Consider the following 10,427-nt stretch of genomic DNA (forward strand, 5'->3'; position numbering starts at 1 on the left):
TAATTTTGTATTATATCTTGTAAGAGTGCTAAAAAGAAGATTTCAACCAGCACTACTATCTTCTTGAATGACATCTCTAAGATTTTGTATATATGACTACATGATGAGTTTGTTGTGCATGCCTTCTTCTAGGCCATGCAAACAGATACACACGTAGTTATGCCATCTCTGACTTTGTCTTCAAGTACGTTTGTATTATGCTAGAGAGTAATAACGGATCTTAAAACCACATGCTCTGTCAATAAAGGTTGTTTCCATAAAAAATCATGAACCAAAGACTTTACAAGCAAAAAACAGAACAATCAATTAAACATCCCAAATCAGGTAAAAAAATGAAAAGTGCTTTCGGCAACTGCACGCTGTGACCATTGGAGTGAAACTCTTTTTTTTTTTTTTTTTTTTTTTAAAAAAAAAAATATATTTATATTATTTATCTACCCGAAAACCGGGAATTAAAGCATCGAGTACAAACGTGATTTGAACAAAATGGTCTAATGTTAAACGTTTCGTCCCTAGCTTCGCTCAACCACCTCTAAACCGACGCATTCCGCTAGTTAGATCCATCAACATCAGACTGTCAATCCCCGTTCTCGACCAGCGATGGTAAGCATTCGAGGGTGGCGTTCACCTCATTTCTGAAGTTGCCGGTTCATCTTATGCCATCACCAACGTAGCTAGTTCATGACGATCTCCTCACATTCGCAATCTCTACTTCCAATTAAGTGCGGAGATGGATAAACATAACCTGAAAGCTTCATACCTGAAACCGCCAGATTGATCGCCATGGCGAGTTCATCCATTGAGAACAAAGGCCGGTTGAGCTGTGACCACTCTGTCTTGTGGAAGGGTACCTGCAAAAGAAGGAGGACATCCTACCGAAGCTTGAAAAGCCAAACTCCAGTATCGGGATAGACGCCAATCCAGCACGCCGCCACGGACAATGAGTTACGTTCCGTAGACTCTCGGACCATAACGTACGTGTTCTTGCATGAAACTCTTTTCTTGCACTTGGAGTGAAACTCTTTTCTTGCAATGAGTTACGTTCTTACGTTTCATCCATTGGAGTGAAACTCTTTTCTTGCACTTGTGGCCTTGCATGAACGTACGTGTTCTTTTATACGCCAACCAAAACTTTTAGTCAAGATTTTTGGTCAAAAACGAGTTGCAGAACTGTATGGTGTTTGATTGGTTTCAGACTTTCAGTGGTCCCAAAGAAGGAAAAAAGAAGCTAATGGTTCGATAATCTCTTTAACCTCTTACGCTCTCTATCTCTCTCCACTCTAGTCTTCATCCAAATCCCAAAAAGATAAAATAAAACCTATTGATGTCTCTTCAACGACCCAATGAGAACTCGAGTTCTTCTCCTTCTTCCCCTAAGCACAAAACTGGTAGTTTTAATATGAAAAAGTTGTTTTTTTTTTCCTAATATATTTTGGTTTTGAGAAAAGTGGTTTGTATTATTTTCAGAGGAGAGTGAGGAGGAGTTGTTGATGGTTCCAGATATGGAAGCAGCTGGATCAACAGGAGTTGTAAGCAGCAGTGCCGACGACGGAGCCAACAATCAAGAGATTGACCAGACACATAATGGAACCTCAAACGCCAAGCGCCCTCGTGGACGAACCCCAGCCGATAAAGAATACAGGAGCCTCAAGAGGTAAACGAAATATGTAAAATCACTTAGAGCCTTTGTTACTAAAGTTACCATGCAGTTGCAATGTAATGAAAAAAAAAATTAAGTGATGAATGTGAGTTGTTTTGTTTGAGTTTGAAATTTCAGATTGTTGAGGAATAGAGTATCTGCTCAACAAGCGAGGGAGAGGAAGAAAGTGTATGTGAGTGATTTGGAATCAAGAGCTAATGAGTTGCAGAACAACAATGATGAACTTGAGGAGAAGATCTCTACTTTGATGAACGAGAACACAATGCTTCGCAAAATGCTTATTAACTCTAGGCCTAAAGCCGATGAAAATCACTGAGAAGAGAGACCCTTTACTTAATCCAATGTTGTGTTGATTCTCAAATCTTCTCCAAACAATCCAATCAAGCATAATATAGCAAACATTTTTTTAGTTCATGCTACTTTGAATCAAATATAAGACACATACATTGCACAATAAACTCTCTACCTTGCATGACTTTCTTCTCTAGCTTCAAGTGCATCAACTTCCTCATCTATTTTTTTTTTTTTGTCATAAAGGTACACAGGAAATGTGTTCACAGAATTAACAGGCAAATGCCTGCTAGAAAAAAAAAACGCAAAGGAAAACAACTTGGAAACCAGTAGGCTCCATGATCCAAATGAAAAAAAAAAGAGCATGCCTTGACACTCAAGAAAGAGTTTTAGCTTGCTTTAGGTCATGAAACAGAGGGTCAACGTATTGCAGCCTCCTTGGCGAGAAGCGCAGATAGCCATGACGGACCCCCAGTGGCGACGTACGACTGCAAACGATGGTCCCTAGTGACACTGTCTGCAATTGCCGATGCTGCCATATTACCAGAGTCCAATGCAACATGAAGCTCACTCTTTGGAACAGAGTAAATATTCGTGAGGACCTCATAGCATAAGTAATAAGAAGAAGGGATATCCACGGGATTAGAAAGAGCCATTGCGGCTTCCGGTGATGAGAATTCGAAAAGGATATTCTTCAGCTTGAGGTCAATCACCGCTGCAGTCGCCCAAGATAAGGCTAATAGAGCCGCTTGAGCCTTCGAAAGAACACCCGTGAAAGCTCTTCTACTATGGTGAAGAACCTGACCCCTTGAGTTCCGAATGATCCAACCAGCTCCACTAATCTGCGATGAAGAATTCCAAGATGATCCAACATTACATTTAAGAGACGCCCAGGGAGGTTTAACCCAACCAATGGAGGGTATTGGGACAGCTAAGGTATTCTCTTTGCTCAGTGGCAGGTTTCCTTGAAGATTTAACCAAACCGTAGCTTCTTCTTTGGCCTTCCTAACCACTTCTGATGCCAATGGTTGGACCTGATCAAAACAGAGTTTGTTCCTTGACTTCCATATATGCCAAAGAAGCCAAGGGAATGACAGTCGAACTGAAACTCCCACGTTTTGCCTTTGACTATATGAAATCAAATGATGCAAGTTCAGAAACACAGAGTTCTGAGACCAACCCGCCGGAGGCAATGGGAACTGTGATAATGCCCAGACGTCTTTAGCCACCTGACAATGGAAGAGCATATGACAGATAGTTTCCGGGCCTTGATGGCACACTGGACAAGTAGGATCAATCTGTATCCCGCGAGTACGAAGCTGATCTTTGACAGCCAGAGCTCCGGACAAAACACGCCACATGAAGTGACGAAGTTTCGGAGACGTTTTGGTCTTCCATAGCCTGGACCAAAGTTGTTTCTCAATAGGAGGGAGGTTGACAGTAGCTCCCGCTCTGCTGTTTGTGAGTGATTCAAGGAATTTATAACCACTTCTAGAGTCGTATCGTCCAGATTTAGAGAGCCCCCAAACAACAGAGTCGTCTCGAGACAGAGCAACTTTCGTTTTTAGAATCAGCTCCACATCCTCATCTACAAACAGTTCACGCACTAGGTTGGCATTCCAGGAGCTTGTGTGCTGGTCTAGGAGCTCATCCACTGTAAGTGTGAGTAACATTAAATTACTATTACTATTAGTCTTTCATTTTCTTTGAAAAAATCATAAAATGAATAACGTTAGATTTTAGTTCCCAAAAGAAAAATATAGAATAACATTAAATTTTATTTAGAATTTCCGAAATCTATTAAAATACAATTTATCCGTAAGTAAGTAATCAGGCTTCAAAAAGAAAAAAGTAATTAGGCTTCTGATTTAGCGATATTTAAAATGTGATGGTGGGTCCCACATTTTCGGAAGAAAAGAAGAAGCGTCTGGAGAATTGTTTTCGTAGAGACCAAGCTGCGCTATATTTGTATATATATATATATGAAATTAAATTAATAAATTAACTGTACACTATTTGAAGATCAGAAGGAAAGGAATGGCGAATTTTGGCGAAGGAAGAAGAAGAGGAACCGGAGGCATGCTCCCGCTCCTAGCGATCAGCACCGTCGCCGAATACTACAGACTGCCGTGGAAACCGCCGGTCACAGCAGGTCTATTAGCCGCGAACACTCTCGTCTACCTCAGGCCCGCGTTTCTCGATCCCCTTATCCCTCACATCAGCGAGGTCTGGTTCAATCCAAACCTCATCCTCAAGGTACTACACCTCCACGATTGCAGTTTCGCCGAATCTTGATCTTGAATTCGATTAATTTCTGGAGAATTAGGGATTGTGTTCTTACGAGAAATTAGGGATTGTGATTTATATATATATATGTGCTGACTTGTGTGTGTGTTTTATTGAATCAGCACAAGGATTTGAGACGCTTCTTTCTATCAGCGTTCTACCATCTCAACGAGCCTCACTTGGTCTACAACATGATGTCTCTCCTCTGGAAAGGTATCAAGCTGGAGACGTCCATGGGAAGCACACAGTTCGCTTCCATGGTCGTTACGCTTCTCGGCATGTCGCAAGGAGTGACGTTGCTGTTGGCCAAGTCTCTCCACGTCTTCTTTGACTACAGGAGAGCCTATTACCACGAGTACTCTGTTGGATTCTCGGGTGTGCTGTTTGCTTTGAAAGTTGTTCTCAATTCTCAGGCCGAGGATTACACCAGTGTCTACGGGGTGCTGGTTCCGACGAAGTATGCTGCTTGGGCTGAGCTGGTGCTGGTGCAGATGTTTGTGCCGAGGGCTTCGTTTCTTGGGCATTTAGGTGGGATTCTTGCGGGGATTCTTTACATGAAGATGAAGAGTTCTTCTTACTCGGGGTCGGATCCTGTGGCTATGGTGGTTAGAGGTGTCGCTAGAGCGGTGACGTGGCCGTTGAGGTTTCTGAACGGTTTGGTTGGGTCTCGGAGGAGGAGGATTACTGGGAGAGGGAGGGTGGGGAGAGGTCAGAATGGGATTGCAGGGGCTGGTATCTGGAGATGCCAGTCGTGTACTTTTGATAATTCTGGTTGGGAAAGTGTTTGTGAGATGTGTGGCTCGGGACGGAGTGGAGGAAACAGATGGTCGGTGAACCAGGGACAGGCACATTCTTCTTCGTCTTCTTCTAGTGATCTTCCGTTAGATGAGCTGCGGCGTCGGAGACTAGAGAGGTTTAGTTAAATCTCTGGAGCATTCTTAGAGCTGAGGAAGAGTTGTGAATGAAGGAAGCTTAAGCTGAGTCATCAATTGCATTAGCTTATGAATAGAGTGCTTCAATCTGTCTTCTCTTCTGTTGAAGATTTGGTTCTATGTGTATGGGTCCTTATTGGAAGTGAGTGTTCTTGTACTTGTGTCTAATTCGAGGGAAAATACTGAATCTTTCTTATGAAATTAAGTGCTTATAGGAAGAAAAAAAACAATGTTTCTTATAGTGGAGTTACACATAGTGTTGGCATAATGAATATGTGACTAGTTTTACAAACTTAACCACGTTTGATCATACATTATTGGATGTCCTGCCTTAAGAAAATTCTCACTAAAACCATACTCCGATCTGATTTTGGCTACAACAGTGCTCGTCCCACCATTGTAAGTTCTTCATTACCCCTGTCTGTCTACAGAATATACCAGCTGAAGCTTCTCTTAAGCTTTAGCATAAGACCCGTAGCTTTAGTTAGATTTTCTTGATCTCTCTTTTTTTTTAAATGGGTGAATGAGACAAACATTGTCTAAAGTTAAACCGCCTTTGGAATTGATTAGGAGGTGACAAAGAAAGTTGGGGGAAACTATAGCAAAATCCTTCGTGGAGAAAGGGATGACAGATGTGGCATTTCACCGTGGTGGTTACTTGTTACCCATACTACGGACGCTCTGGCTCTCTGGCTGCTGCAGCACGACAACCCAGTCTCCAGTTTTATGGCGTTTGTTTCCTTGTTCGACAATGTTGACTTCTTTCTCCACAATGTTGTGAGTTCTTGCCCCTTTTAATGCCTCTCATGGAATATTGGATATTCCATATCATCTATCCAATGCATATACATTGATGTAAGTGAAATTGGTAGATGTTTAAGAATATTTGAAGGTTAAGACACCAAATTACCCCTTTTTTCAGGAGACATGTACAAGTGCTTGTAAAATTAGGACAAACTAACGTAACAGAGATGGTGCAGTGTAGGCAGTTCGTGTCTGTAAAGGAGAGATGCAATGTGGTTGGAAGTTAAGTAACTGACAGTCTATAAATAGAAAATGTGCACGGTGTATGCTTACCCTGGAGTTGGTATGTCCACATTCTCTTCTTTCTATTCTTAGCACTGTCGACATAAATAGTTTTCTGTTGCTCCCTTTTATATCCTCACTTCTTGAAGTTGCTTCTGTTTATGAAAAACAGAGACGTAGCAGAATAGATCTTGTTTTCCTTTTCTCCTCCCGGCCAAGTCTCATCCCTCGCTTGGCAATGCAATGAGGGAGCAGACAAGGCATTATTTGAGGGCTTAAGCAGTGTCGCATTTCCCCACCAATCACCAAACCCGTAAAAGTAAGATCGCTAGTAGGATGGCTAGCACCAATGTGACAATGGGTTGCCCGGCTGCAATGAAGGCTTCATCTAATGGAGCCTTCCAACACGAAAGCCCTCTTGATTTCGCGCTTCCTCTGATCATCCTACAGATCTGCTTGGTGGTTGTGTTTACAAGGCTCTTGGCTTACCTTCTTAAACCTCTCAAACAGCCTCGGGTCATTGCCGAGATCATTGTGAGTTTATTTATTCCAATCTCTTTGTATTTGTAATTTTTCTTTTCAGTGATAATTTAATCTCACATAGTAAGAGACTAAAATTGGATGGTTCTGTAGGGAGGGATACTGCTAGGACCTACTGCTCTGGGACGAAGCAAGGTGTACATTGACACCATCTTCCCAGAGAAGAGCCTGACCGTTTTAGACACGCTCGCAAACATCGGTCTTCTGTTTTTCTTGTTCCTAGTTGGGCTTGAGCTTGACTTTGCAGCCATCAGAAAAACCGGGAAAAAATCACTGTTGATAGCCCTAGCTGGGATCTCACTTCCTTTCATACTGGGTGTAGGCACATCTTTTGTTCTCAGTTCCACCATAAGCAAAGGAGTCCATCAGATTCCATTTATAGTCTTCATGGGTGTTGCCTTATCAATCACCGCCTTCCCTGTGCTCGCTCGTATCCTAGCTGAGCTGAAGCTTCTAACAACCGACATTGGACGTATGGCCATGTCTGCAGCGGGAGTGAATGATATCGCGGCTTGGATACTCCTCGCGCTCGCGATTGCTCTCTCAGGAAATGACAGTTCTCCTCTTGTACCTCTTTGGGTTCTCCTCTCTGGAACTGGTTTTGTGATCTTTGCAGTTTTGGCGATCAAACCTCTCCTTGGTTATATGGCTCATCGCTGTCCCGAAGGAGAGCCTGTGAAGGAACTTTATGTCTGCGTCACTCTAACCTTGGTTTTAGCGGCGAGCTTTGTGACAGACACTATTGGGATACACGCGCTGTTCGGGGCGTTTGTTGTAGGTATAGTGACTCCTAAAGAAGGACCTTTCTCCAGGATCTTGACAGAGAAGATAGAAGATCTTGTCTCAGGTCTCCTTCTACCACTCTATTTTGCGTCTAGCGGTCTCAAAACTGATGTTACAACGATCAGAGGAGCACAATCATGGGGACTTCTAGCTCTTGTGATACTCACCACTTGTTTCGGTAAGATAGGAGGAACCGTTGTGGCCTCGATGCTCTGCAAGGTTCCTTTCAGAGAAGCCATGTCGCTTGGAGTCCTTATGAACACCAAAGGTTTAGTCGAACTTATTGTTTTAAACATCGGCAAGGACCGTAAGGTGCTGAACGATCAAGCGTTTGCGATCTTAGTCCTGATGGCACTGGTCACGACCTTCATCACGACCCCACTTCTGATGGCGATTTACAAACCTGCGAGAAGAGGAGCACCGTACAAGCATAGAACGATCCAGAGAAAAGATCACGACTCCGAGCTAAGGATACTCGCTTGCTTCCACAGCACGCGAAACATCCCCACGTTGATCAACATGATCGAGTCATCGAGAGGGACGGGACAAAGAGGACGTCTCTGCGTCTACGCCATGCATCTGATGGAGCTCTCCGAGCGGTCATCAGCGATAGCTATGGTTCACAAAGCTCGGCTGAACGGACTCCCGGCGTGGAACAAGGTGGAGAGATCGACTGATCAGATGGTGATCGCCTTCGAGGCTTACCAGCATCTCCGAGCCGTGGCGGTTAGGCCGATGACAGCCATCTCTGACCTTAGCAGCATCCACGAGGATATCTGCACGAGCGCGCACCAGAAACGAGTCGCGATGATTCTTCTTCCGTTCCACAAGCACCAGAGAGTAGACGGAGCGATGGAGTCGATTGGACATGCCTTCCACGAGGTGAACAAACGTGTCTTGCAGCGAGCTCCTTGCTCCGTGGGGATTCTTGTGGACAGAGGACTCGGAGGAACGTCCCACGTGGTGGCCAGCGAAGTTGATTACAAGATTGTGGTTCCCTTCTTCGGAGGGTTAGACGACAGAGAAGCTCTCGCTTACGGGATGAAGATGGTGGAGCATCCAGGGATCTCGCTAACCATTCTCAAGTTCGTAGCTGCGAGAGGGACGCTGAAGAGATTCGATAAAGGAGAAGAAGACGAGAAGGAGAAGAAGGAAAAAGAGATGGACGGAGAGTTCTTGAGGGAGTTGATGAACGATCCAAGAGGGAACGAGTCGTTGGCTTACGAGGAGAGAGTCGTTGAGAGCAAAGAAGATGTCAAAGCGACGCTTAAAGCGACGAGCAAATGCAATCTTTTCATCGTGGGGAGAAACGCGGCGGTTGCTTCGTTGGTTAACAGTACGGATTGTCCGGAGTTAGGACCAGTTGGAGGGTTGTTGTCGTCGTCGGAGTTTACAACCACAGCGTCGGTGCTCGTCGTTCAGGGATACGATCCTGCGGCGGATACACGGCCGCTCATAGAGGAAGATGTTGACTACGAAGGTTCCTCCAGAGATATTTCTGACTCGACTGTCTGAACGAATCTAATCAGCTTATTACAGAGCCAAAACAAACAAAGAAAAGTGTCTGTGTTTTTTTTTTAACTTTTGCCTCATGAAATGTTTTGGTTGGGACATGATCTTTTTGTGCTAATCGTTGTCATTCTATTTATGCACATGAAATTCGACTTGGAATTTTAAAACTGAAATCAAACCAGCAAGTTTCTCTCCAAAACCAATTTGTTATGTTATTTTAGTGGTTTTTTTTTGCAAAATTGACTCAAAACTCAAAGTCAAACACAAAACTAACCTATGATTTTTTTGAATTTTTCTTTTGTCTTCTTCACCCCACAAGTTCATATTATTCACGAAAATGCCATTACTTTTTTTTCTTTTTTTTTCTTTCGAAAATGACATTTTTACTCTCTCAACCTCATCATCTTCAAGTATTTACAAGATTACCACTACCATCAATACCCTAACCACCATGAACAACCAATTTGAAGCTCTTAATGCATCTCAAATCGATTTACACTTTTTTTTCCCAATTGTTATGAACTAAAAACAACATCTCTTTCACTAAAAACAACATCTCTTAAAATGTTGTATCAGTATAAGGCTACCAACATTCTTATTTATTACATATATTACATCTTGGAAAACATTATTAATAATTTTACAAAAAAGTCACAACTAAGGGAGTACACATGCAAATCACAAAACATACCACAAACAAACTATTATATATCATTTCTCTACAAAGACAAGATTAAACTCCACTTAAAATGGAAGAAGACTTCTTCAGAAGACTTCCAGGAGGTCCAGACGACTTCCAGAACATCGAGAAGACTTCCAGGACGTCCAGACGACTTCCATGAGGTCCAGACGACTTACATGAGGTCCAAACGACTTACGAGAGGTCCAGACGACTTCCAGGAGGTCCAGAAGACTTCCAGGAGGTCCAGACGACTTCCAGAAAGTCCAGACGACTTCCAGGAGGTCCAGACGACTTCCAGGAGGTCCAGACGACTTCCAGGAAGTCCAGAAGACTTCCAGGAGGTCCAGACGACTTCCAGGAGGTCCAGAAGACTTCCAGGAGATCCAGAAGACTTCCTATAAGTCGTCTGGACTTCCTGGAAGTCTTTTGGACCTCCTGGAAGTCGTCTGGACCTCCTGGAAGTCTTCTAGACCTTTTGGAGGTCATCTGGACCTCTTGTAAAAGTCGTCTGGACTTCTTGGAAATCGTCTGGACCTCCTGGAAGTCGTCCCAGAAGTTTTCCAGATCTAAAAAACCTGCATATCCAGATCTGAAAAATCTGCACATCCAAAAATGTTCAAATGGTTTAAAAACATAGAAAATAAGTGGAAGATTAGATATACATACTTATATAGAACACACAACGTACATATCCAAGTGGAAGTTGAGAACCATC

At 43.2% G+C, this 10,427-nt stretch overlaps 3 protein-coding genes and 1 long non-coding RNA gene across 4 annotated transcripts; 3 read left to right on the top strand and 1 right to left on the bottom strand.

Moving 5' to 3' along the window:
* Positions 1-1,213: 1,213 nt before the first annotated feature.
* Positions 1,214-2,074, top strand: LOC130504145 (transcription factor HY5-like). The gene is made up of 3 exons (XM_056998737.1): positions 1,214-1,388; positions 1,468-1,654; positions 1,778-2,074. The coding sequence occupies exons 1-3, from the start codon at positions 1,325-1,327 to the stop codon at positions 1,974-1,976; spliced, it is 450 nt and encodes a 149-aa protein (XP_056854717.1). The 5' UTR covers positions 1,214-1,324; the 3' UTR covers positions 1,977-2,074.
* A 1,808-nt stretch (positions 2,075-3,882) lies between these two features.
* Positions 3,883-5,466, top strand: LOC130504147 (rhomboid-like protein 14, mitochondrial). The gene is made up of 2 exons (XM_056998739.1): positions 3,883-4,207; positions 4,360-5,466. The coding sequence occupies exons 1-2, from the start codon at positions 3,989-3,991 to the stop codon at positions 5,158-5,160; spliced, it is 1,020 nt and encodes a 339-aa protein (XP_056854719.1). The 5' UTR covers positions 3,883-3,988; the 3' UTR covers positions 5,161-5,466.
* A 364-nt stretch (positions 5,467-5,830) lies between these two features.
* LOC130504148 (uncharacterized) lies at positions 5,831-6,388 on the bottom strand. The gene is made up of 3 exons (XR_008941152.1): positions 6,247-6,388; positions 6,080-6,165; positions 5,831-6,001 (listed from the first exon to the last, which is right to left on the bottom strand). It is a non-coding gene; the product is annotated as an uncharacterized LOC130504148 (long non-coding RNA).
* Positions 6,389-6,524: 136 nt separating this feature from the next.
* On the top strand, positions 6,525-9,229 carry LOC130504146 (cation/H(+) antiporter 19-like). The gene is made up of 2 exons (XM_056998738.1): positions 6,525-6,729; positions 6,829-9,229. The coding sequence occupies exons 1-2, from the start codon at positions 6,532-6,534 to the stop codon at positions 9,031-9,033; spliced, it is 2,403 nt and encodes an 800-aa protein (XP_056854718.1). The 5' UTR covers positions 6,525-6,531; the 3' UTR covers positions 9,034-9,229.
* The last annotated feature ends 1,198 nt before the right edge of the window (positions 9,230-10,427 follow it).

The sequence above is a fragment of the Raphanus sativus genome, unplaced genomic scaffold (genome assembly GCF_000801105.2).
Source record: "Raphanus sativus cultivar WK10039 unplaced genomic scaffold, ASM80110v3 Scaffold1378, whole genome shotgun sequence".
Classification (NCBI taxonomy): domain Eukaryota; kingdom Viridiplantae; phylum Streptophyta; class Magnoliopsida; order Brassicales; family Brassicaceae; genus Raphanus; species Raphanus sativus.

What these genes read in the sequence shown, in the direction of transcription:
- LOC130504145 (XM_056998737.1), top strand. Translation starts at nt 1,325, where the DNA reads ATGTCTCTTCAACGACCCAATGAGAACTCGAGTTCTTCTCCTTCTTCC. An exon ending in TTCCCCTAAGCACAAAACTG is followed by an intron (nt 1,389 to 1,467) that starts GTAGTTTTAATA and finishes TATTATTTTCAG; the next exon opens with AGGAGAGTGAGGAGGAGTTG. An exon ending in GAATACAGGAGCCTCAAGAG is followed by an intron (nt 1,655 to 1,777) that starts GTAAACGAAATA and finishes TTGAAATTTCAG; the next exon opens with ATTGTTGAGGAATAGAGTAT.
- LOC130504147 (XM_056998739.1), top strand. Translation starts at nt 3,989, where the DNA reads ATGGCGAATTTTGGCGAAGGAAGAAGAAGAGGAACCGGAGGCATGCTC. An exon ending in ATCCAAACCTCATCCTCAAG is followed by an intron (nt 4,208 to 4,359) that starts GTACTACACCTC and finishes TTATTGAATCAG; the next exon opens with CACAAGGATTTGAGACGCTT.
- LOC130504146 (XM_056998738.1), top strand. Translation starts at nt 6,532, where the DNA reads ATGGCTAGCACCAATGTGACAATGGGTTGCCCGGCTGCAATGAAGGCT. An exon ending in GGGTCATTGCCGAGATCATT is followed by an intron (nt 6,730 to 6,828) that starts GTGAGTTTATTT and finishes ATGGTTCTGTAG; the next exon opens with GGAGGGATACTGCTAGGACC.